This window comes from Pelophylax lessonae, assembly GCF_965119305.1.
Source record: "Pelophylax lessonae genome assembly, chromosome: 8".
In the NCBI taxonomy this organism is placed as follows: Eukaryota; Metazoa; Chordata; class Amphibia; order Anura; family Ranidae; genus Pelophylax; species Pelophylax lessonae.
Genome location: NC_138775.1, coordinates 22,198,490 through 22,225,966, shown reverse-complemented (window position 1 = coordinate 22,225,966; position 27,477 = coordinate 22,198,490). Strand labels below are relative to the sequence as shown.

Below are 27,477 nucleotides of genomic sequence, written 5' to 3'. Positions count from 1 at the left end.
ACTACTTGCAATACTTAAGTAAAAAAAATGTTGAATACTTTAGTACTTCTACTTAAGTAACTTTTTCTGCGAGCACTTCCACTTCTACTCAAGTCACTTTTTGATCGAGCACTTGTACTTTTACTCAAGTAGAAATTTTGAGTACTTTATACAAGTCTGATCCTTTCTCGACTCCCCATTTTAGCCTACTACCATGCATTAGGGACTGTAAATTGGTAAGAAAGGCACATGTCCAATTTTCGGTCGGTTTTGGTGAACTTCCAACCCTTTAGATTGAAAGGACCGCATTAATGTAATGCACCAAGATTGACCGTTGTACTTTGTCGTACAGATACTACTCCAGCTACACGTTTAACTGCCTGTTTTACGAATTTACGTGATAGGCTGACTTTGAGGAGTTAATGTGAATATGTTCCTACCTGTTTATAAAGCTGTTAATCGCAGTCATGGAATGGGAGGAATGTTAAGAGCTTACAGAAGACAGCACCAGGCTGGGCTAAACATTACCTTACACAAGGAGTGGCCACTCCACAGCACCGCAAGAGGAGCCACGAGTCTGACAATGAGCCCATTATTGGATAATCTGTCCTGGGGTCAGTTATGGGCTTTTTCCAAGAACTGGGATATGTAACATCTAAAACTGTGGCAATGTCAGCCCAGGCAATGTCCATGAACTTGCCTTGGTGACACGTTTTATGATACGCAACAGACTAAAGGCTTTCTGCAGCTGATGCCATGACTGTCCTATTTAACAAGGAACTTCACCCTAACCATAAAATTTCATTTCCATAATGCGCTTACCTTTGAAGCTCCTTTATGGAGAATAAACATAATCACAAGCCCAGAAAATCCTTTGATGTCCTTTTACTACCTGCCGCATGTCCCATTTCATGCCGCCATCTTGAATCTTCCATAATCGGGAGCCAGCTGTTTGTTCCTCGTTTGCACAGCTGGCTCCATAATTATGCATTTTTAAAGCCGTGCATGGGCAAACATGCCATGGGTCTTGGATGTGACTGAAGGGTCAGAAAATTAGATACTTACCCTCATATGGGTGACATGTACAGTATACGCCAGGAGACTGTGGGCAGCCAATAACACATTATCCTGGCCTAGGCAAGGAATTCATGAACTTGGGAGGGGCCAGGCGGGTATTTGAAAAAAAAAAAAATGAATATATATTGTAATATAAATACAATATATTACCAAAAGTATTGGGACGTCTGTCTTTACACACACATGAACTTTAACCGGTTGCTGCGGCAGTCAGCCCCGGCCAGGCAGAGTGACGTAGATCTACGTCGCTAGCCTGTCACCGGGTTTTGAGCCAATAGCGGGCGAGCGCATGCCCGCTGAGGCGCACGCCCGCCTCGGCTCATTCACAGATGAGTCCGGGCGTGTGACCGGCGGACCCGATGTCCGCCGGTCAAACTACGATCGTCGGTAGAGCGGGAGAAAGGCGGGCGGCTTATGTAAGCAAGCGCCTGTCATTCTCCCCTGTGTAAAAATGGAGATCAGACGGTTCTACTATGTAGAACCGTGGATCTCTGTTTTTACAATAGGAGACCTGTCCCATCACAGTTAGAAACACGCCCCTAGGACACACTTAACCCCTCCCTGTCCAATACAGTTAACCCCTTCCCTGCCAGTGTCATTTTTACAGTAACAGTGCATATGTATAGCACTGATTACTGCAGTAATGTCACTGGTACCCCCAAAATTGTCAAAAATGTCAGTCAAGGGTCCGATCTGTCCGCCGCAATGTCGCAGTACCGCAAAAAAAATCGCAGATCGCCGCCATTACTCGTTAAAAAAAAACACCAAAAATGACAAAAATCTTTCCCTTTGTTAGTAAACGCGCTAAATTTGCGCAAACCAATCAAAATACACTTTTTGCAATTTTTTTTACCAAACATAGGTAGCATAAAACAAATTGGCCGAAAATGTTAAAAAATTTTGATTTTTAAATTTTTTTGGGGGGAATTTCATATAAAAAAAAAGTGAAAAATATTGTTATTTTTGCAAAATTGACGCTCTTTTTTTGTTTATAGCGCATGATCAAAAAATCGCACAGGTGATCAAATACCACCAAAAGAAAGCTCTGTTTGTGGGGAAAAAAAGGACGTGAAATTCGTTTAGGTACAGCGTTGCACGTCCGCGCAATTGTCCGTTAAAGTCACGCAGTGCCGAATCGCAAAATAGGCCCTGGTCAGGAAGGGGGTAAAATCTTCCCGGGCTTAAGTGGTTAATGCCCTGCATGGGCAAACATGCCATGGGTCTTGGATGGGACTGAAGGGTCAGAAAATGAGATACTTTGGCTCTACAGCCTCCTCATATGGGTGACATGTACAGTATATGCCAGGAGACTGTGGGCAGCCAATAACGCATTATCCCGGCCTAGGCAAAGAATCCATGAACTTGGGAGGGGCCAGGCTGGTATTTGAAAAAAAAAAAAATGAATATATATTGTAATATAAATACAATATATTACCAAAAGTATTAGGACGCCTGCCTTTACACACACATGAACTTTAATGGCATCCCAGTCTTAGTCCGTAGGGTTCAATATTGAGTTGGCCCACCCTATGCAGCTATAACAGCTTCAACTCTTCTGGGAAGGCTGTCCACAAGGTTTAGGAGTGTGTCTATGGGAATGTTTGACACAGTCCTAACCCTTCCCCGATATTTTAAAAAAAAAAGAAGAAAACGTTTTTGGCTGAAATCACACTTAAAATACCTGCCAAACTGGCATCTTATAAGGTCTGTTTTCAGGCAGGACATTTTAAGGTTTATAATGGAGTTTAGGCTAACTTCAAGTTGGAGCAGTCTCTGCTAGGAGAGAACAGTGGCGTGTCCGTTTCCAATTCAGCTGTGCGTGTAATCTGATATCTCCAGCAAAGCTATCATATTTTTTTTCTAACAGTGAGTACGCTTGATTGCGGTTTCACTAAAATGTCATATTTATCTGAAAACTTAAATTTTTTTTTTTTTTAAAATACAGAACTAATTTAACCATTTAAGCCCCAGAGGATTTGGCTGCTCAAAGACCAGGGCCAATTTTGCGATTCGGCACTGCGTGACTTTAATGGACAATTGCGCGGTCGTGCAACGATCTACCCAAATTAAATTTACATCCTTTTTTTCCCACAAACAGAGCTTTCTTTTGGTGGTATTTGATCACCTGTGTGATTTTTACTTTTTGCGCTATAAACAAAAAAAGAGCGACAATTTTGAAAAAATAACAATATTTTTCACATTTTTTTATATGAAATTCCCCCCAAAAAATGTAAAAATCTAAATTTTTTAACATTTTAGGCCAATTTGTTTTCTGCTACATATTTTTGGTAAAAAAAATCGCAATAAGCGTTTTTGGATTGGTTTGCGCAAAAGTTATTGCGTTTACTAACTACGGGAAAGATTTATGTCATTTTTATTGTTTTGTAATGGCGGCGATCTGTGATTTTTTTTTTGCGGGACTGCGACATTGCGGCGGACAAATCGGACCCCTAACTGACATTTTTGACACTTTTGGGGGTACCAGTGACATTTCTACAGTAATCAGTGCTATAAATATGCACTGTTACTGTAAAAATGACACTGGCAGGGAAGGGGTTAATTTTATTAGTGATCAAGGAGTTAAGTGTGTCCCTAGGGGTGTGATTCTAACTGTGGGGGGGCGTGGCTTGTGATGTAACCACAGAGACATACGATCCTACATAGCAGGATCGTATAGTCTCTGCAGTTACACAGGGGAGAGTGACAGGCGGCTTTGTTTACATCAGCCGCCTGCCTTTCTCCCTCTCCAGCGGGAGATCGCGTGTTACCGGCGGACATCGGAGCCGCCAGTCACACGCGCCGGGATGTCAGGGAACGAGCGGGGGTGGGAGCGCGCCTCCAGCGGCGCTTGCTTGCCCCCTACAGGCTCGTGGGCGAGCGACGTAACGATATGTCGCTTTGCCCAGTAGGGGCTGACCGCCGCAGTACATAGTCGTGCGGCGGTCGGCAAGTGGTTAAGAAAATGCTGGTTGCCTGGCTATGCTGACTCAATGCCCCTAACTTAGAACAAGCAGGCAGATCGGAAACTCCTGACTTTACTCTGAATTTTCTGTGTATTTTGCAGACGTGTATTTTATTTTTTTATTCCAGGGAACAGTAATGTTTGGACGAGCAATCATACGAGAAATTGATCACAGGTCTGGTAATGGCGGTCTAAGCATTGCTCGCTGTGTTGGGTTAATGTGAAAGCGTGATTCCCGGGATAGAACGCTGTGTTCTTGTAAAATTACCAGCAATGAGGAAAGATTACATTCCTTTCCCATCCAATGCACCTCACTGGAATCACAAGACATATATTCCATGCTTCACAGGGCGCTCCAGCTGGTACAATATCCCATTAACCCTCCACATGCTGTCAGTACAGTGAGCTATAGTCCTAGGTAATGCTTCATTAATAAAGAATGACATCTGCGGTGTGACACAAGCAACGTGCCGCTGTCCTGGGAGTGTCACTGCAGCACTGTTCTAGATCCCCATCCTTACCAGACCCCCAAGTGTCAGCGTGACATTGTTCTGGTATTCTAGGTGTCAGTGTGCCTCTGAGTCAGTGTCAGTGGATCATGGTTTGGATACCCAATGTGTACCTACAGTAGGTCATTGTTCCAGGACACAAGTGTCAGTGTGTCATTGTTCTGGGACCCCCAAGTATCAATGTGTTATTGTTCTGGGACCCCCAAGTGTCAGTATGTAATTGTTCTAGAACACACGTGTCAATGTATCATTTTTCTGGCACCCTCCAGTGTCAACGTGTCATTGCTCTGGAACCCCTACGTGTCAGTGTGTCATTGTTCTGGGACCCCCAAGTGTCAATGTGTCATTGCTCTGGAACCCCTAGTATCATTGTATCATTGTTATAGACCCCTAAGTGTCAGTATGTCATTGTTCTGGACCCCCAGGTATCAGTGTGTCATTGTTCTGGGACCCCCAAGTGTCAGTGTGTCCTTGTTCTGGAACCCCGTGTGTCATTGTATCATTGTTCTGGACCCCCAAGTATGTCATTGCTCTGGAGCCCAAATGTCATTGTATTATTGTTCTGGACCCCCAAGTGTCTGTGTGTCATTGTTCTGGACCCCTAGGCATCTGTGTGTCATTGTTCTGGGGCTCCCAAGTGTCAGTGTTTTATTGTTCTAGACCCCCAAGTGTCAGTGTGTCATCGCTCTGGAACCCCAAGTATCATTGTGTCATTGTTCTGGGACCCCCAAGTGTCAATGTGTCATTGCTCTGGAACCCCAAGTATCATTGTATCATTGTTATAGACCCCTAAGTGTCAGTATGTCATTGTTCTGGACCCCCAGGTATCAGTGTGTCATTGTTCTGGGACCCCAAGTGTCAGTGTGTCCTTGTTCTGGAACCCCATGTGTCATTGTATCATTGTTCTGGACCACCAAGTATGTCATTGCTCTGGACCCCAAGTGTCATTGTATTATTGTTCTGGACCCCCAAGTGTCTGTGTGTCATTGTTCTGGACCCCTAGGCATCTGTGTGTCATTGTTCTGGGGCCCCCAAGTGTCAGTGTTTTATTGTTCTAGACCCCCAAGTGTCAGTGTGTCAGTGTGTCATTGTTCTGGTATTCTAGGTGTCAGTGTGCCTCTGGGTCAGTGTCAGTGGGTCATGGTTTGGATACCCAATGTGTACCTACAGTAGGTCACTGTTCCAGGACACTGGTGTCAGTGTGTCATTGTTCTGGGACTCCCAAGTGTCAGTATGTAATTGTTCTAGAACACACGTGTCAATGTATCATTGTTCTGGCACCCTCAAATGTCAATGTGTCATTGCTCTGGAACCCCCAATTGTCAATGTGTCATTGCTCTGGAACCCCAAGTATCATTGTGTCATTGTTCTGGGACCCCTACGTGTCAGTGTGTCATTGTTCTGGGATCCTCAAGTGTCAATGTGTCATTGCTCTGCAACCCCAGGTATCATTGTATCATTGTTCTGGGACCCCTACGTGTCAGTATGTCATTGTTCTTGACTCCCAGGTATCAGTGTGTCATTGTTCTGGGACCCCCAAGTGTCAGTGTGTCCTTGTTCTGGATCCCCATGTGTCATTGTATCATTGTTCTGGACCCCCAAGTATGTGTGTCATTGTTCTGGGACCCCAAGTGTTATTATGTCATTGTTCTGTGGCCCCCAAGTGTCAGTGTTTTATTGTTCTAGACCCCCAAGTGTCAGTGTGTCATTGCTCTGGTATTCTAGGTGTCAGTGTGCCTCTGGGTCAGTGTCAGTGGGTCATGGTTTGGATACCCAATGTGTACCTATAGTAGGTAATTGTTCCAGGACACAAGTGTCAATGTGTCATTGTTCTGGGACCCCCAAGTGTCAGTGTGTTATTGTCCTGGGACCCCCAAGTGTCAGTATGTAATTGTTCTAGAACACACGTGTCAATGTATCTTTGTTCTGGGACCCCAAGTGTCAACGTGTCATTGCTCTGGGACCACAAGTGTCATTGTTCTGGACCAATTCTGTCATTGTTCTGGACCAAGTGTCAGTGTGTCATTGTTCTGGGACCCTCAAGTGTAAGTGTATCATTGTTCTGGAACCCCAAGTATCATTGTGTCATTGTTCTGGACCCCTTAGTGTAAGTGTGTCATTGTTCTGGGACCCTTAGTGTCAGTGTATCATTATTCTGGGATCCCCAGATGTCAATGTGTCATTGCTCTAGAGCCCCAAGTATCTTTGTGTCATTGTTCTGGGACCTCTAAGTGTCAGTGTGTCATTGTTCTGGAACCCCCAAGTGTCAGTATGTCATTGCTCTTGAACCCCAGGTATCATTGTATCATTGTTCTGGACGTCTTAGTGTCAGTATTTAATTGTTTTGGAACCCCCGGTATCAGTGTGTCATTGTTCTGGGACCCCCAAGTGTCAGTGTGTCCTTGTTCTGGAACCCCATGTGTCATTGTATCATTGTTCTGGACCCCTAAGTATGTCATTGCTCTGGACACCAAGTGTCATTGTATTATTGTTCTGGACCCCCAAGTGTCCATGTGTCATTGTCCTGGGACCCCAAGTGTTAGTATGTCATTGTTCTGGGGTCCCCAAGTGTCAGTGTTTTATTGTTCTAGACCCCCAAGTGTCAGCGTGACATTGTTCTGGTTTTCTAGGTGTCAGTGTTCCTCTGGGTCAGTGGGTCATGGTTTGGATACCCAATATGTACCTACAGTAGATCATTGTTCCAGGACACTGGTGTCCGTGTGTCATTGTTCTGGGACCCCCAAGTGTCAGTGTGTCATTGTTCTAGAAAACACGTGTCAATGTATCATTGTTATGGGACCCTCAAGTGTCAATGTGCCCTTGCTCTGGAACCCCAAGTATCATTGTATAATTTGTTCTGAGACCCCTAAGTGTCAGTGTGTCATTATTCTGGAACCCCCAAGTATCATTGTATCATTGTTCTGGGATCCCTAAGTGTCAGTGTGTCATTATTCTGGAACCCCGTGTGTCATTGTATCATTGTTCTGGACCCCTAAGTGTAACATTGCTCTCTGGACCCAAAGCGTCATTGTGTTATTGTTCTGGACCCCCAAGTGTCTGTGTGTCATTGTTCTGGACCCCTAGGTGTCTGTGTGTCATTGTACTGGGACCCCAAGTGTGAGTATGTCATTGTTCTGGGGCCCTCAAGTGTCAGTGTTTTATTGTTCTAGACCCCCAAGTGTCAATGTGTCATTGTTCTGGGACACCCAGGTGTCAGGGTGTCTTTGTTCTGGGACCCTTCAGTGTCATTTTGTCATTGTCCCGGGACCCCCAAGTGTAAGTGTCATTGTTCTGGGACCCCCAAGTGTCAATGTGTCATTGTTCTGGGACCCCCAAGTGTCAATGTGTCATTGTTCTGCACCCCCAAGTTTTCATGTGTCATTGTTCTGAATCCCTAAGTGTCAGTATGTCATTTTTCTGGGACCCCCAAGTGTCAAGTGTGCCTTTGTTCTGGATCCCCCCCCCCCAGTATTAGTGTAGCAGTACTCAAAACCCTTGATTTAAAGTTCTTACCGACAAGGATGAAAGACAGCCATTCCTGTCGCCATATTGTTTTCCAGAAAGTCATCTGCAGCTGGGTTTGCTTCAAATTTCACAGCTGGAACCAATTTACCTTACTGCAAGAAGAAATGTCTAATCAGAGCATGATCAACCATTCATTATATAATAAAAATATAAATACAAATGTTATTTACCAATTTTCAACAATAGTCCACAGAGCCTATACTGCCATCATACTACACCTACTTACACTATATGGTTAAAGGTTGGTGGGCACCTATTCCAGAATCCATGGGCATGGATATGACGTTGGCCTCCACTCTTTGCAACTTTAACAACCTGCACCCTTTATAAAGAGATTTTGGAGTGTGTCTGTCGGAGTTTGTCCCATTCACCAAAAAAAGTATTTGTAAAGCAAGGTACTTTTGTTGGATGAAAAGACCTGTGCCACACTTGGCATTCTTTATCCTCAAAGGTGTTCAGTAGGGTTGAGGTCAGGGATCTGCGTAGGACATTCGAGTTCCTCCACACCAAAGTCATCAATCCATGTCTTTGTGGGGCTGGCTGGCTTTGCACACAGGGGCACAGTCATGGTGGAACAGAAAAGGGCCTTCACCAAACTTTTACCACAACGTTGGAGGTGCACAATTGTGCAAAACGTCTTTGTATGCTGTAGCTTTAACCGGTTGCCGACCGCCGCAAGTACATATACTGCAGTGGTCAGCCCCGGCCAGGCAAAGTGACGTATCGGTACGTCACTAGCCTGTCACTGGCTTGTGAACCAATAGCGGGCGAGCGCGCGCCCGCTGAGGCGTGCGCCCACCCCGGCTCGTTCCCTAACAAGTCAGTGCGTGTGACCGGCGGACCCGATGTCCGCCGGTCACTCGCGATCGTTCGCCGGGAAGGGAGAAAGGCAGGCGGCTAATGTAAACAAGCCGCCTGTCATTCTCCCCTGTGTAAAAATGGAGATCAGACGGTTCTACCATGTAGGACCGTTGATCTCTGTTTTTACACTAGTAGCCATGTCCCATCACAGTTAGAAGCACGCCCCTAGGACACACTTAACCCCTCCCTCTCCAATACAGTTAACCCCTTCCCTGCCAGTGTCATTTTTACAGTAATAGTGCATATGTATAGCACTGATTACTGTAGTAATGTCACTGGTAACCCCAAAAGTGTCAAAAATGTCAGTCAAGGGTCCGATCTGTCCGCCACAATGTCGCAGTCCCGCAAAAAAAATCGCAGATCGCCGCCATTACTCGTTAAAAAAAAAAACACCAAAAATGACAAAAATCTTTCCCTTAGTTAGTAAACGCGATAACTTTTGCGCAAACCAATCAAAATACGCTTTTTGCGATTTTTTTTACCAAACATATGTAGCATAAAACAAATTGGCCGAAAATGTTAAAAAAATTTTGATTTTTACATTTTTTTCTGGGGATTTCATATAAAAAAATGTGAAAAATATTATTTTTGCAAAATTGATGCTCTTTTTTTGTTTATAGCGCATGATCAAAAAAATCGCACAGATGATCAAATACCACCAAAAGAAAGCTCTGTTTGTGGGAAAAAAGGACGTCAAATTCGTTTAGGTACAGCGTCGCACGACCGCGCAATTGTCCGTTAAAGTCACGCAGTAAAAAATCGCAAAAAACCCCCTGGTCAGGAAGGGGGTAAAATCTTCCGGGGCTTAAGTGGTTAACAGTACCCTTCACTGGAAACACCTGAATTCAAAATTTCCAGGAGTGTCCACAGAAGTTTGGCTATAAAGCGCATAACAACTTTGGGGCAGTCATAAAGATTAGCATTGACAAAATAGCATTGCTCATAGGAATCAGATTGCCTATTTTGAGCGCACTGTCACTATCCCAGTATCAGAGTTCCAGTTCTGACCCTTTGAAGTTGTGGTGCTAATAATGGAAAGATGATGGAATGCAAACTGCAGCTCCACAAGGCAAAAAATAAATAAATAAATAAATAAATAAATAAATAAATAAAACAGAGAAAAATTACTGTTATTGTTAAAAATCATATTCAATGACAACTGAACGCATTTTATATTTGAATGTAAATCACAGCCTAACCACTTTACCCCCTAGGCCAATTCTGACATTCCTCACATAAATCTGCATAAATCTTTTTTTTTGCTAGAAAATTACCTAGAACCCCCAAACATTATATATAATTTTACTGTATATACGCTATATTACCAAAAGTATTGGGACACCTGCCTTTACACACACATGAACTTTAATGGCATCCCAGTCTTAGTCTGTAGGGTTCAATATTTAGTTGGCCCACCCTTTACAGTTATAACAGCTTCAACTCTTCTGGGAAGGCTGTCCACAAGGTTTAGGTGTGTGTCTATGGGAATGTTTGACCATTCTTCCAGAAGCACATACAGTCCGGCCGCCGATCGGCGATTACGTCATTCGGCAATTCGCAAGGGCTGCTGGGATGTATCTCATGAAATATCATGGGATGAAATCTCGCATTATTACACAGGAGTCCTGAGCTGTACTCGTATGTATTGGATTGAGTCCGTGCTCCGCCCCGCCTCCTCTCAGTGAGCGAGGGCTGAAAGCATTACAGTATATCCCGTAGAGCTCACTGAGAGGAGGCGGGGCTGAGGCGGGGCAGAGCACGGACTCAATCCAAAACATACAGTACAGCTCAGGACACCCGTGTAATAATGCGAGATTTCATCCCATGAGATAAATCCCAGCAGCCCTTGCGAATCGCCGAATGACGTAATTGCCGATCGGCGCCCGGACCTGGAAGTGAGGATGAATAAAGAAGAAAAAAAGGTATTTCCTAGCAAAAAAAAAAAAAAAAAAGTTTCCATTGGTAAAAGTAGTTTTAAAGGAGATTACATACATCTAAAGTTACTAAAATGGGTGGAACTCCACTTTAACTGTGGGAGCTTATATAGACAGGTGTGTGACTTTCCAAATCATGTCCAATCAACTGAATTTACCACAGGTGGACTCCAATTAAGATGTTAAAACATCTCAAGGATGATCAGTGGGAACAGGATGCACCTGAGCTCAATTTTAAGTGTCATGGCAAAGGCTATGAATACTTACAGTATCTGACAAAAGTAAGTACACCCCTCACATCTTTGTAAATATTTTATTATATCTTTTCATGTGGCAACACTGAAGAAATGACACTTTGCTACAATGTAAAGTAGTGAGTGTACAACTTGTATAACAGTGTAAATTTGCTGTCCCCTCAAAATAACTCAACACACAGCCATTAATGTCTAAACCGCTGGCAACAATAGTGAGTATACCCCTAAGTGAAAATGTCAAAATTGGGCCCAATTAGCCATTTTCCCTCCCCGGTATCATGTGACTCGTTAGTGTTACAAGGTCTCAGGTGTGAATGGGGAGCAGGTGTCTTAAATTTGGTGTTATCGCTCTCACTCTCTCATATTGATCACTGGAAGTTCAACATGGCACCTCACGGCAATGAACTTTCTGAGGATCTGAAAAAAAGAATTGCTGCTCTACATAAAGATGGTCTAGGTCTAGCAGCTTTGTGGCCAAGACCATACAGCGGTTTAACAGGACAGGTTCCACCCAGAACAGGCCTCACCATGGTCAACTAAAGAAGTTGAGTGCACGTGCTCAGCGTCATATGCAGAGGTTGTCTTTGGGAAATAGACGTATGAGAGCTGCCAGCAATATAGCAATAAAGTTGATGCAAAAATAAATGAATATAAAACATTCAGTGTAAAAAAAAAAATGTTAATAAAATAAATATTGAAATTAAAATGTTTTTAAAGGCCCCCCATCCCACCGTGCTCACACGCAAATGCGTAGGTGCAGGTAGGTCCCACGCGCATATGTAAACAGCAATTGCACCATACATGTGAGGTATCGCCATGAACGTCAGAGTGAAAGCAAGAATTCTAGCACCAGACCTTCTGTGTAGCGCTAAACTGGTAACCTGAAAAAGCTTTTAAAGCATCACCTGTGGATAATTTCATTTACAGTAGTTTGTTGCCATTTCATGGGGGTGTGCAATTTTAAAGTGTGACATGTTTCGTACCTATGCACTCAATGTAACATCATCTTTTATATTTCACAAAAAAAATTGAGTAAAATATTGTGTTTGTGTTCACTAAAATTCATTAAAGGGTACTTTTAAAAAAAAAAAACATTATGTTTAAAACGTGCTGCACAAAGATCGCGTGGCATAAAACACTGCAACACCCACTATTTTATTCTCTAAGGCCTCTGCTTAAAAAAAAGAAAAAAAAAAAAATATATATATATATATATATATATATATATATATACAAACCCGATTCCAAAAAAGTTGGGACACTGTACAAATTGTGAATAAAAACAGAATGCAATGATGTGGAAGTTTCAATATTTTATTCAGAATACAACATAGATGACATATCAAATGTTTAAACTGAGAAAATAAATAATTTTAAGGGAAAAATATGTTGATTTTAAATTTCATGGCATCAACACATCTCAAAAAAGTTGGGACAAGGCCATGTTTACCACTGTGTGGCCTCCCCTCTTCTTTTTATAACAGTCTGCAAACGTCTGGGGACTGAGGAGACAAGTTGCTGAAGTTTAGGAATAGGAATGTTGTCCCATTCTTGTCTAATACAGGCTTCTAGTTGCTCAACTGTCTTAGGTCTTCTTTGTCCCATCTTCCTCTATATGATGCGCCAAATATTTTCTATGGGTGAAAGATCTGGACTGCAGGCTGGCCATTTCAGCACCTGGATCCTTCTTCTACGCAGCCATGATGTTGTAATTGATGCATTATGTGGTCTGGCATTGTCATGTTGGAAAATACAAGGTCTTCCCTGAAAGAGACGATGTCTGGATGGGAGCATATGTTGTTCTAGAACTTGGATATACCTTTCAGCATTGATGGTGCCTTTCCAGATGTGTAAGCTGCCCATGCCACACGCACTCATGCCACCCGATACCATCAGAGATGCCGGCTTCTGAACTGAGCGCTGATAACAACTTGGGTTGTCCTTGTCCTCTTTAGTCCGGATGACATGGCGTCCCAGTTTTCCAAAAAGAACTTCAAATTTTGATTCGTCTGACCACAGAACAGTTTTCCACTTTGCCACAGACCATTTTAAATAAACCTTGGCCCAGAAAACGCCTCCGCTTCTGGATCATGTTTAGATATGGCTTCTTTTTTGGCCTATAGAGTTTTAGTCGGCAACGGTGAATGGCACGGTGGATTGTGTTCACCGACAATGTTTTCTGGAAGTATTCCCAAGCCCATATTGTGATTTCCATTACAGTAGCATTCCTTTATGTGATGCAGTGCCGTCTAAGGGCCCGAAGATCACCGCCATCCAGTATGGTTTTCCAGCCTTGACCCTTACACACAGAGATTGTTCCAGATTCTCTGAATCTTTGGATGATATTATGCACTGTAGATGATGATAACTCCAAACTCTTTGCAATTTTTCTCTGAGAAACTCCTTTCTGATATTGCTCCACTATTTTTCGCTGCAGCATTGGGGGAATTGGTGATCCTCTGCCCATCTTGACTTCTGAGAGACACTGCCACTCTGAGAGGCTCTTTTTATACCCAATCATGTTGCCAATTCACCTAATAAGTTGCAAATTGGTCCTCCGGCTGTTCCTTATATGTACATTTAACTTTTCCGGCCTCTTATTGCTACCTGTCCCAACTTTTTTGGAATGTGTAGCTCTCATGAAATCCAAAATGAGCCAATAGTTGGCATGACATTTCAAAATGTCTCACTTTCAACATTTGATATGTTATCTATATTATATTGTGAATGAAATAAAAGTTTATGAGATTTGTAAATTAGTCCATTCCTTTTTTACTCACAATTTGTACAGTGTCCCAACTTTTTTGGAATTGGGTTTGTGTATATATATATATATATATATATTTGTTTTTTTTTTTTTGTTTTTTTGTTCTTTAAGCAGAGGCCTTAGAGAATAAAATATATACACTGCTCAAAAAAATTAGAGGAACACTTTTTAATCAAAGTATAGCATCAAGTCAGTTAAACTCCTGGGGTATTGATCTGGTCAGTTAAGTAGCGGAAGGGGTTGTTAATCAGTTACAGCTGTCTTTGTTGTTAAATTAACAACAGGTGCACTAGATGGGCAACAATGAGATGGCCTTCAAAACAGGATTGGTTTACAGGTGGAGGCCACTGACATTTTTTTTCTTACTCATCTTTTCTGATGGTTTTTCACTAGTTTTGCATTTGGCTACGGTCAATGTAACTCGTGGTAGTATGAGGCGATAACTGGACCCTATAGAGGTTGCACAGGCAGTCCAACTCCTCCAGGATGGCACATCAATACGTGCCATTGCCAGAAGGTTTGCTGTGTCTCCCACACAGTCTCAAGAGCATGGAGGAGATTCCAGGAGACAGGCAGTTACACTAGGAGAGCTGGACAGGGCCATAGAAGGTCCTTAACCCATCAGCAGGACCGGTCTCTGCTCCTTTGTGCAAGGAGGAACAGGATGAGCCCTGCCAGAGCCCTACAAAATTACCTCCAGCAGGCCACTGTTGTGAATGTCTCTGACAAAACAATCAGAAACAGACTTCATGAGGGTGGCCTGAGGGCCCAATGTCCTCTAGTGCCCTGGTCCCCAACCCTGGTCCTCAGGGCCCACTAACAGGCCAGGTTTGCAAGATAACTGAAATATATCCCAGGTGATATAATTTGCTGCTCAGTGATTGCATCACTAGTCTGCATCTCCCCAAGGTAATACTTAAAATCTGGCCTGTTAGTGGGCCCTGAGGACCGGAGTTGAGGACCACTGCTCTAGTGGGCCCTGTGCTCACTGCTGGTGGGTAAGTGATGGTCTGCAAAGCATATCCATGGAGGGACACACAGACCTCTACAGGCTAGACAATGGCACCCTGACTGCCATTAGATATTGAGATGAAATCCTTGGACCCATTGTCAGACCCTACGCTGGTGCAGTGGGTCCTGGGTTCCTCCTGGTGCACGACAATGCCCGGCCTCATGTGGCAAGAGTAGGCAGCCAGTTCCTGGAGGAAGAAGGAATTGATACCGTTAAATGGCCCCCACGCTTGACTGACCTATATCCAATAGAACACCTCTGGGACATTATGTTTTGGTCCATCTAACACCACCAGGTTGCACCTCAGTCTGTTCATGAGCTCAGTGATACCCTGATCCAGATCTGGGAGGAAATACCCCAGGACACCATCTGTCGTCTCATTAGGAGCATCCCCCGACATTGTCAGGCATACATACAAGCATATGGGGGGCCATACAAATTACTGAGGACCATTCTGAGTTGCTGCAATGAAATTTCAGCAAAATGGACTAGCCTGCTGTATTATTTTCTCACTTTGATTTTCGGGGTGTCTTTGAATTCAGCTCCCTGTAGGGTGATAATTTTCATTTCCATCAAACGATGCGGCATCCTTTCCTTCCTAACACATTACCCAGTCCATACCAGTATAGATCCTAACACATTACCCAGTCCATACCAGTATAGATCCTAACACATTACCCAGTCCATACCAGTATAGATCCTAACACATTACCCAGTCCATACCAGTATAGATCCTAACACATTACCCAGTCCATCCCAGTAAAGATCCTAACACATTACCCAGTCCATACCAGTATAGATCCTAACACATTACCCAGTCCATACCAGTATAGATCCTAACACATTACCTAGTCCATACCAGTATAGATCCTAACACATTACCCAGTCCATCCCAGTATAGATCCTAACACTTTACCCAGTCCATCCCAGTATAGATCCTAACACATTACCCAGTCCACCTCAGTATAGATCCTAACACATTACCCAGTCCATCCCAGTATAGATCCTAACACATTACCCAGTCCATACCAGTATAGATCCTAACACATTACCCAGTCCATCCCAGTAAAGATCCTAACACATTACCCAGTCCATACCAGTATAGATCCTAACACATTACCCAGTCCATACCAGTATAGATCCTAACACATTACCTAGTCCATACCAGTATAGATCCTAACACATTACCCAGTCCATCCCAGTATAGATCCTAACACATTACCCAGTCCATACCAGTATAGATCCTAACACATTACCCAGTCCATACCAGTATAGATCCTAACACATTACCCAGTCCATACCAGTATAGATCCTAACACATTACCCAGTCCATACCAGTATAGATCTTAACACATTACCCAGTCCATACCAGTATAGATCCTAACACATTACCCAGTCCATCCCAGTATAGATCCTAACACATTACCCAGTCCATCCCAGTATAGATCCTAACACATTACCCAGTCCATCCCAGTATAGATCCTAACACATTACCCAGTCCACCCCAGTATAGATCCTAACACATTACCCAGTCCATCCCAGTATAGATCCTAACACATTACCCAGTCCATACCAGTATAGATCCTAACACATTACCCAGTCCATCCCAGTAAAGATCCTAACACATTACCCAGTCCATACCAGTATAGATCCTAACACATTACCCAGTCCATACCAGTATAGATCCTAACACATTACCCAGTCCATCCCAGTATAGATCCTAACACATTACCCAGTCCATACCAGTATAGATCCTAACACATTACCCAGTCCATACCAGTATAGATCCTAACACATTACCCAGTCCATACCAGTATAGATCCTAACACATTACCCAGTCCATACCAGTATAGATCTGAACACATTACCCAGTCCATACCAGTATAGATCTTAACACATTACCCAGTCCATACCAGTATAGATCTTAACACATTACCCAGTCCATACCAGTATAGATATCCAGGATGAGATTTTTCCCCATTGAAATCTGATGTGTTTTCAAAGTGTTCCTTTCATTTTTTGAGCCGTGTATATATATATATATATATATTATATAGTACACTGTATATTATGCTGCAAGCCCCACAGTATCAGCATCTAGGTGCCCGCCGCCTTGTAACGCCCCTTTGCTCTTGTTGGTTTCTAATGAATTGTGACATGATTTCACCATGTTCTGCGCGGCATTGTTTGTGCCAGGAGCAGCGTGCAGCCACCTGGCACAGCTCCTGAATACCGCGGGCTGCAACCTATTTCTAAGCACATCACACATCAGTATCTTAGGTGCCATTAGATCAATGAACCAGCCAATGAACTCTTCAGATCATTTAAATCTCGTCCGGATTTGAGGAAAGCACATAAAAATAAAAATGTTTATTGTGTAAAAGCTAAAAGAATTGGGTGGGTCCCATACAGAGAAAGCCCTGTCCCCCTTAATATAGGGGCCTGCCCTCCCAGCATGCACTGGTCATGGATGGCTCAGTAGCAATAGCTCAATGCATTGTGACAATTAGCTGTATCTGTAATGAACCATCACACAAGGGACTCCGCTCCTCTCATGCAAGGATGCGGGGACAAAAGGAAAAATAATATTCCCTTTTTACAAAGCTACAATACAATGACTAATTAGAGATACTTTTTTTTAAAGAGGTTCTTCAGTAAACCAACATATCAAAAACAAGGGATACAGTTAAGCTCCGTTCACATCTAGGCGTTCTGGATTGCGGGCAGAATTGCTGCGATTCTGCCAGCGGTCCCCATCATTTCCAATGGCACCCCAATCGCGCATACTTGCCAATTGTCCCTTTTTTCCTGGGACAGTCCCTGCAAATAGGAGACTGTCCCAGGTAATTTATATTGTCCCTGGAAGCGCCTGTTAATCAGGCTGCCCATAAATGTTATGCAGAAGTAGTGCAGCTGAATGGGAGAATTATTCCAACTCTGCTACTGTGGCCTTAAAGCGGAGTTCAAGCCATTTACTCACCTGTCCAACGGTCCAGCGATGCGGCCGCCGGAAGCCTCGATCCTCTCCCTCGGCGCCGGCATCACTGCTGTGGGCACCCGGCTGTTACAGTTTGCGGCTTCACAGCCGGGTACCCACTGCGCATGCGCGAGTCGCGCTGCGCGCCGTGATTGGCCGGCAATCTTCTGGGACCTCTGACATGTCCCAGAAGATTGCAGGGAGGGAGGGGGAGAGGAGAACTTCCGCTCAGGGCGCCGCGGCGCTCCGAGCGGAAGTGGGAGCGGGTACCTGTCAAAACTAGGTACCCGCTCCCCCCCCCCCCCAAAAAATGACATGCCAAATGTGGCATGTCGGGGGGTCAGGACTCCCTAAAGCGGAAGTTCCACTTTTGGGTGGAACCCCGATTTAAGTTTGAAATTCCCTTTTTAATTTCCTGTAATTCTCTCTATATTGGAGTAGACCCTATAATCTGATAAGTAGGCAAGATTAATTATGCAGAGTGGGCGGAGCTTCAGGGAAGTGGGTGTGGTAATTGATATCTGTGCTGCAAAGTGTCCCTGGAAATTTTTTTTGAAATGTTGGCAACTATGAATCGCGGCGGGATTTTGCAGTGGTTGTCGCCCGAGGAATCATAGTAAAATCGTACAAACAGAATCGTGGGACGCCCCTGTCGCTCAAAATAACTTTTCTTGAGCGACAGGGCGTTCCGCGATTCTGTTTGCGCAATTTTACTGTGATTCGTCAGGTGACAATCGCAGCAAAACCGCGCTGCGATTGGGGTGCCATTGGAAATTATTGGGATCGCAATAATTTCCAAGTGATTCCACCCACAATCCAGAATGCCTAGATGTGAACGGAACCTTAAAGCGGAAGTAAACCCATCGATTTGATAGTTTCAAATAATAGGTAACATTCCTGGCATGCTGCAATTGCTAGCTGTCACATTGATTGTGCTCTCAACCAAACTGTCAAACCATCCAATGGCTGGTGTCATAACTGATCACACGTGCAGCATAATGGCAGTTGAAGACTATAGGAGGGTTTACTTCCACTTTAATAATGATTTCTGGATGTTCACTGAACACTTGAAAAAAAAAAAAAACACAATTCCCTGAACATGGCGTCTAAAGTCTATGGGGGAAAAATCTTGTATTTTTTTGTTCTGAACTTTTTCACGGCCAATTTGAAAATTTTGCTAAAAAAAAAAAAAAAAAAGGGGCATGAGTAGCCTGGCACTGCCATGGGAGACGTATCAGAGCAAAAAGAAGTTTAAAAAATTACCGCTCAGCAGGGAGCTGTTTATTTAGGCCCCGTTCACATAGGGGCGATCCGACTTCGGGTGGCGACCTCCGAGGTCGCGGTGCGAGCAGCGCGCCGCAACCTTGGAGCGGCCGCCACGGACTTCATAACATTGAAGTCTATGGCGGTCGCCTCCGGGTCGCCCCAAAGAAGCTCCGGACCCTTTTTCTAAGTCGGAGCGACTTGTGTCGCTCCTATTAGAACGGGTCCGCAGCTTCCCTATGGAAGGCGACCTACGGCGACCTGTGAGGCGACCAGGTCGCCTCACAGGTCGCCTTAGTGTGAACGGGGGCATAATAATGTTTGTTTATTTTATTACTTTAACAGTATATTTATTACTGTTTATTTAATGCATGTTAACCACTTGCCGACCGCCCACCGCAGATATACTGCGGCAGGCTGGCTCGGCTGCGCGATCCGCCGTACCTGTTCGACGGTTCACGGGAGCGCTGGGTGGCGCGTGCATGCTGCCAGAGGCGCGTGCCCGCCCCCATTAGGCAGTGGGGAAGTCAATCCATGGGGCTGGCATCCGCAATTGCTGCCGGGCACCCGCAATCGCTCCCCGTGAAGAGAGAACGACGGACTGCTGTTGTAAACACAGCCGACCGTTCTTCTCTCTGGAATGAACACAGAGAGCCTGTGATCTATATAGGATCACAGGTCTCTGTGTTGATTCCATAAGTTCCTCCCCCATGAAGTTAGAAAGCACCTCCTAGGCTCACACTTAACTCTTTGATCGCCCCTGGGTTAACCCTTCCCTGCCAGTGTCATTATTACAGTAACAGTACATATTCTTTAGCATTGATTACTGTAGTAATGTCACTGGTCCCCCCAAAAGTGTCAAAAATGTCAGTTAGGTGTCCGATCTGTCCGCCGCAGTCCCTCTAAAAGATGCTGATCGCCGCCATTGCTAATAAAAAAAAATAAAATAGATAAAAATGACATAAATCCTTCCCCTAGTTTGTAGATGCGATAACTTTTGCGCAAACCAATCAAAATACACTTATTGGGATTCCTTTTACCAAAAATATGTAGCAAAATACTTTTTTTTTTAATTCTTTTTTTTGGGAATGTTATATAGCAGAATGTAAAAAATATATATATATATTTTTTTTTTTGTTTATAGCGCAATAAAAAAAAATTGCGCAGGTGATCAAATGCCACTAAAAGAAAGCTCTCTTCGTGGGAAAAAAAGGACATCAATTTTATTTGGGTACAGCGTCGCACAGGCGCACAATTGTCAGTTAAAATAACGCAGTGCCGAATCGCAAAAAATGGCCTGATCATTAAAGGGGCAAAACCTTCCAGGCCAGAAGTGGTTAAAGTGTATCTGTATTCTCCAAAAAAGAATCTATACACATCCACTACTTAAAGAGGAACTCCGCCTTCATAATCAAAAATAAAATGTGTATATCCCAAAACATGTCCCTGTATAAAAGTAGGAAAAAAAAAATATGTACTTGTCTATTAAACTTTTTATTGCCACCAACGTAGAAACAACATTGGTGACAGGTGGGAGTTTGTGTAAAAGCTACAAAAAAACAGAATGCGATGATTTGCAAATCTCATAAACCCGTATTTTATTCACAATAGAAAACATAATAAAAAATGTTTAAGCTGAGAAATTGTGCCATTTTAGGAAAAATAGTGAAATTGATGGCAGCAACATATTGGGACAGGGCAACATAAAGCTGGCAAAAGTACTTTAAGTGGTACTAACAAGGAAGAGCTGGAAGAACATTTTGCAACTAATTAGGTTATCAGGTCAGTGATATGATTGGGTATAAAAAGAGCATCTTAGAGAGTAGGAAAGGTTGATTTACCAAAGGCTGTGCACTTTGCAAAGTCCAGTTGCACCCTGTAAAGTGCAGTTGCTCCAGAGCCCAGTAAATGAGCAGTAAAAGGTCTGCTGACTTCCATCATCCAATCATGTGCAAGCAAAAATGCTGTTTTTTTTTTTTTTTCCTTGCATGTGATTGGGTATTCTTTGTAAAGTGAAGCTTTACCTCATTTACTAAGCTCAGGAGCAGTGGTGGCTGGTGCTCCATTTTTGGGGGGGGGCGGCAAACAAACCACCCCCCCGGCCGCTCGCCCACCTGCTCATCCGCCAGCCAGCCCACAGTATATATGCAGTGCCCGCTGGGAGGTATAGGTAAAGGTTCCTCGGATGCAGATGGCAGCGGCCGGTACAGGTAGAAGTAGCAGGCAGTGCCCACCAGCCCCGCACACACCACATCCAGGTCGTGGGCAGCTTCCCCCGGCTTCTTTTCCCTGCCCAATCCGGTCGCTTCTCCTCCCGGCCAATCCAGTCTTAGGACCTGCTTCCTGTCCTGATTAGCCAGGAGGAGAAGCAGGAAGACAACAGCGAATCAACATTCGCTAATGTCACAAGTAGGTGGGCTCGGGGCGAGGTGCTCAGCGCCCCGAGCCCAACTTTTTTTAAGCCAATTAGAGCTTCAGGCTCATGCGCTTCGAAAAAAAAAAAGAAAAAACTCATAGAAATATATGCATCCGGCGCCCCACATGGAGATTAGGGGCTGGCGCATAGGGATTAGGGGGCGGCGCCCGTGCACCCGTTATGGACCGGCCGCCGCTGCTCTGGAGCAACTGCACTTTGCAATGTGCACAGCCTATTTCCTTTAGTGAATCAACCACAGAGTGTCTCAGAGGTAAATATGGGTAGAGGTTCGCCAATCTGTGAAAAGCTGCATCAAAATAAATATCAAACAATTTCAGAATAATGTTCCTCAACGTAAAATTGTAAAGACGCTAAATATATCATCATCTACAGAACATAATATCATCAAAAGATTCAGAGAATCTGGGGAAATCTCTGGGTGTAAAGGACAAGGCTGAAACGCAATACTGAATGCCGGTGATCTTCAGACCCTCAGACATCACTGCATTAAAACCAGGCATGATTGTGTGATATACATGATGGGCATGGGCTCAGGAATGCTTCCAATAATCGCTGTCTGTGAACACAGCTCGCCGAGACATCCAAAAATGCAAGGTAAAGTTCTATCATGCAAAGAAGAAGCCATATCTCAACATGATCCAGAAACGCCGCCGTCTTCTCTGGGCCAAAGCTCATTTTAAATGGTCTGTTGCAAAGTGGAAAACTGTTTTGGGATCAGACAAATTGAAATTTGACATTCTTTTCGGCAGTCATGGGCGCTGCATCCTCCGGACTAAAGAGAAGAGGGACCTCCTGGCTTTTTATCAGCGCTCAGTTCAGAAGCCTCCATCTTTGATGGTAAGACGGGGGGGGGGGCATTATTAAGTATGGAATGGGCAGCTTCCACATCTGGAAAGGCACCATCAATGCTGAAAGATATATCCAGGATTTAGAGCAGCATATGCTCCTGTCCAGATGATGTCTTTTTCAGGGAAAGCCTTGCATATTCCAGCAAGACATTGCTAAACCACATACTGCATCTATTACAACAGTATGGCTACCTAAAGGCCCGTACACACGAGTCGAAATTCGGCCGGGAATTTTCATCCGACGACCGATCTGCCGATTTTCGGTTTGTTAGTATGGTGCTCTCGACAACCGACAACGACTTTTCGGCCGAAAAAATTCTGGTGTGCAGACTATAAAATTTTTGTCCACCGTCAAAACACGTCCGATTTTCGTGCAGTCAGTACAGATTTCGACAGGGAAAAATCTTATGAGCAAGACTGGGCATGCTCAGAGAAGAAAGAACACAAAGAAAGCAAACCAACACATGACATCACTTCTGAAGTAGAATTCTGTCGGACGACAAAATTCGTGTGCAGTCTAGAGCACATTCCAACCAACAGACACCACTCTGGACAAAAGACGAACGACGCAACGACGAACATGCAACAAAATTAGTTGCGTGTGTACGAGGCTTAAGAGTCCAGGTGCTTCACTGGCCTGCCTGCAGTCCAGACTTTTCACCAATTTGAAATGTTTGGAGCATCTTTAAATGAAAAATATGACAAAGATGACAAAGATGACCCTATATCAGGCTAGAATGGGACAACATTCCTCTCCCAAAACTCCAGCAACCGTTCACAGACATTTACAGAGTGTTGGTAAAAGAGGAGGGGATGCTACACTGATCTAAACATGGCCCCACCCCCAACTTTTTTGAGAAGTGCTGCTGCCATCAATTTTTAAAATGACTTTATTTTTTTCTTAAAATGGTTCATTTTCTCAGTTTAAACATTTGATATCTATCTATCTATCTATCTATCTATCTATCTATCTATCTATCTATCTATCTATCTATCTATCTATCTATCTATCTATCTATCTATCTATCTATCTATCTGTCTATCTATCTATCTGTCTGTCTATCTGTCTGTCTGTCTATCTGTCTGTCTGTCTGTCTGTCTGTCTGTCTGTCTGTCTGTCTGTCTGTCTGTCTGTCTGTCTATCTATCTATCTATCTGTCTGTCTATCTATCTAAGCAATGTATTTATCTTATCTATCTACTCTCTCTTAAACATGAGTGTGTCAGCAGTAGTAAAGGTATAAATCCTAAGCTATCAATCAATCAATCAATCAATCAATCAATCTTTCCACAAATCTATCTATCTATCTATCTATCTATCTATCTATCTATCTATCTATCTATCTATCTATCTATCTATCTATCTATCTATCTATCTATCTATCCATCTATCAAAACAGAAGCACTTAGAATTTGGTGCAGAGTAACCAATCAGATTCTAACTGCAGCTTGTTTTATTAAGCTTTGGCAATAAAACCTGGAAGCTGATTGGTTTCTATGCAGAGCTGTACCACATTTTGCACTCTCCAGTTTTAGAAAATCCCCCCCAGGTTATTAAATATGCAGGACCCCTTAGATCTCCAATTGTAGAAATCCTGAAGAAGGGATCTAAGTTTTTCAAAGGCTTTTGTCCCTTAATAACTTGAGTTAGCCAATGAAAGGTATCACATAAATTACAAACTCCATCCACCCATCCATCCATCCATCCATCCATCCAGCCATCTTTATTAACGTTTAATGCAAAAAATGTATATAGGGAAATCTCTATGAATTCCGGGATCATGTGGTAAAGTGATTGTAGCTGTATTAGAGACTTAAAAAAAAAAAAGAAAAGAGCATGAATTATTCTGGGACATACTGTAAGTGCCGGTTCACCCTGGTGCGATGCTGGAACCCTGCCAATCCACTGCGTGTTCCCGCATCGCATCCGACTCTGCGAACTGCTGGTGTCAATACAAAGTTGATGACACCCCCAGATCAGTTCACATATCACAGTGCGAACTGTCAATTCAGACAGGAATTGGATTGCATAGGTGTGAACATCCATGCAATCAGATTTTGGTGTGGACCCAAAAAAAGGTTTTGTGCGACTTTGGTCCGAATGCGATGCGAATCCAGCCACACAATCTGTATGACTGAATTTGCATCGCACAGACATTGCATGTGATTTGCACAGCAGTGCAGGGTGCGAATCACATGCGATGTCTGACATCGCTATAATGTGATCTGACACTAAGGCTACGTTCACATGTCGGCGTAGCGGATCACGGGCAGAATCACCGCGATTCTGCCCGCAATCCGGAAATCATTGCAAATCGCGGGACGCCTGTGCGATGCCCGTGATTTGCAATAGCACCCCAAACGCTGTGCGATGTTGCCGCGATTTCCGCCTGCCGAATCGTGGTAACATTGCGCAAAAGAAAATCGCGGGACGCATGACGCCCAAAAAAGGTACAAGAGCTTCTTTGGGGCGTCATTTGTCCCGTGATTTTGTTTGCGCGATGTTCCCGCGATTCGGCAGGTGGAAATCGCAGCAACATCGCACAGTGTTTGGGGTGCTATTGCAAATCACGGGCATCGCACAGGCGTCCCGCGATCTGCAATGATTTCCGGATTGCGGGCAGAATCGCGGTGATTCTGCCTGCGATCGCTACACCGACATGTGAACGTAGCCTTAACCACTTGCCGACCGCCGCCCGACTATATACGCCGGCGGTCAGCCCCTCCCAGGCAAAGTGACGTACCGGTACGTCGCTAGCCTGGGAGCGAATAGGGGACCCGATGTCCGCCGTTCACTCGCGATCGTCGGGTAGAGAGGGAGAAAGGCAGACGGCTAATGTAAAAAAAGCCGCCTGTCATTCTCCCCTGTACAAAAGCACTGATCACTCGGTCCTGCTATGTAGGACCGTTGATCTGTGCTGTTACACATCAAGCCACATCCAATCACAGTAAGAAACACGCCCCTAGGGACACACTTAACCCCTCCCTCTCCAATAAACTTAACCCCTTCACAGCCAGTGTCATTTTTACAGTAACAGTGCATATGTATAGCACTGATTACTGTAGTAATGTTACTGGTAACCCCAAAAGTGTCAAAAATGTCAGTCAAGGGTCCGATCTGTCCGCCGCAATGTCGCAGTCCCGCAAAAAAATTCGCAGATCGCCGCCATTACTCGTTAAAAAAAAAAACAACAAAAATGACAAAAATCTTTCCCTTAGTTAGTAAACGCAATAACTTTTGCGCAAACCAATCAAAATACGCTTATTGTGATTTTTTTTACCAAACATAGGTAGCAGAAAACTAATTGTCCAAAAATGTAAAAAAATTTAGATTTTTACATTTTTTGGGGGGGGGGGGGGGAATTTCATATAAAAAAATGTGAAAAATATTGTTATTTTTGCAAAATTTACGCTCTTTTTTTGTTTATAGCGCAAAAAGTAAAAATCGCACAGGTGATCAAATACCACCAAAAGAAAGCTCTGTTTGTGGTAAAAAAAGGACGTCAAATTCATTTGGGTACAGCGTCGCACGACCGCACAATTGTCCGTTAAAGTCACGCAGTGCCGAATCGCAAAATACCCCCTGGCCAGGAAGGGGGTAAAATCTTCCGGGGCTTAAGTGGTTAAAGAATCAGGTGCAGTAGGGAACTCTTCCTACTCTGTACACCCTGTGGACATATACTGTATGTACTCTGTACGCCTTATTTTATTTATTTATATAGTTATTTATTACAGGTACTTATATAGCACCATCAATTTACTCCTTTATATATATATTATACATTTACATCAGTCCCCGCTCTCAAGGAGTCTTTTCCTTTGAGAACACTTTTTGTAGGACCCCCCCCCCCCTACTATTGTCAGGGTGACAGGCTGACCTAATTCTGCGACTACACAAAGTATAACTTGAAATCAGTTACCTTGGGGTTGTGCGTCAGAGTCCGCTCGTCTTCTAGCACTCTGCGTCTAGAAACCAAACTCAAGGAAGCCTCAGCAGATAACTGGGAGCCTTATCTGCCAGCTTGGGCCGGAGACCGCCGCGGCGCAGCTTTCTGAGTGCACAGAGGGTGTTATACCAACTTCCAGCGTGAGAACACTAGCAATGTGAAAACAAACAAGCGGGGATGGAGCTGGCGGGCAGGGATAACCGGGCCACTCTCCCCCCCCCCCTCCATTCTCTTTCCAAATGGAGCGATTCTTATTCAAATGGGTACTGTCACTGGTGAGCGGAGGGCTGAAAGGGGAGCGCACGGTTTCCAGGCTACAGGAATGCGGAGCCTGATTCTTTCTGCTCTGTGGGTCATACACTAAGCCTGGAGCCTCTGCTGCTTTCTTATTAGGAACCCGTCCTGTGGCCCGCTGCTATGGACCTGTTTCCAAGTCCTACCGGGGCTAGCCATCACCACGCCATCGCTGTGCCCGGCCTCCTATATCATTTATGTACTTTCCATAAGCGGTGCAAACAAGTTGAGCCCCGGAGTACCAAAACGAGCAAAATATCGGAAACACCACCGGCAGTTGTAGTTCAAAGTGGTATTAAATGCAAAACCAAAAATGTCATTTATTGACCTCAGCCGTGTTAGCCCCCCCCATATCAAGATTTTTAGAGCCCATTCACACAGGGGCGACACGACTTGCCGGGGCGACCTGTGAAGTGCACCGCGACCTCGGCGCGACATGCACGGACTTCATATCATTGAAGTCAATGCAAGTCGCCTCCAGGTCGCACCAAAGTAGTACAGGACCCTTTTTCTAAGTCAGAGCGACTTGTGTCGCTCCTATTAGAACGGGTCCTGTGCTAATCAATGGCAGGCCACCCACGGCGACTTGTCAAGTCGCGCTAGTGTGAATTGGGACTTAAACAAAACATATGCAGTTGGTTAGATCTTTGTTAGATCAGGTTAGATCAATTGTTGTTTGCAATAGATCTCACACAGAAGTAGAGATATTAACAGTTATTTGCAGGGGGGGGGGGGGCTAACCCGTTATCAGCCCCCCCTTATCAAAAAAATTGACCAAACAATTAGCTATATTGGAAGATATTTGTTAGATCCGGTATGATCAACTAGATGT

The 27,477-nt window shown here is 44.1% G+C and overlaps 1 protein-coding gene across 1 annotated transcript in view; it reads right to left on the bottom strand.

Moving 5' to 3' along the window:
- Positions 1 to 26,567, bottom strand: part of LOC309561460 (laminin subunit beta-1-like) — a 168,221-nt gene extending 141,654 nt beyond the window's left edge. Inside the window, exons 1-2 of the mRNA XM_082265398.1 lie at positions 26,325 to 26,567; positions 8,041 to 8,144 (exon numbers count right to left, since the gene is read on the bottom strand). Coding sequence (XP_082121524.1) covers positions 8,041 to 8,095 — 55 coding nt within the window. The 5' untranslated portion in view covers positions 8,096 to 8,144; positions 26,325 to 26,567. The remainder of the gene's footprint in view (positions 1 to 8,040; positions 8,145 to 26,324) is intronic.
- Between the last annotated feature and the right edge of the window lie 910 nt (positions 26,568 to 27,477).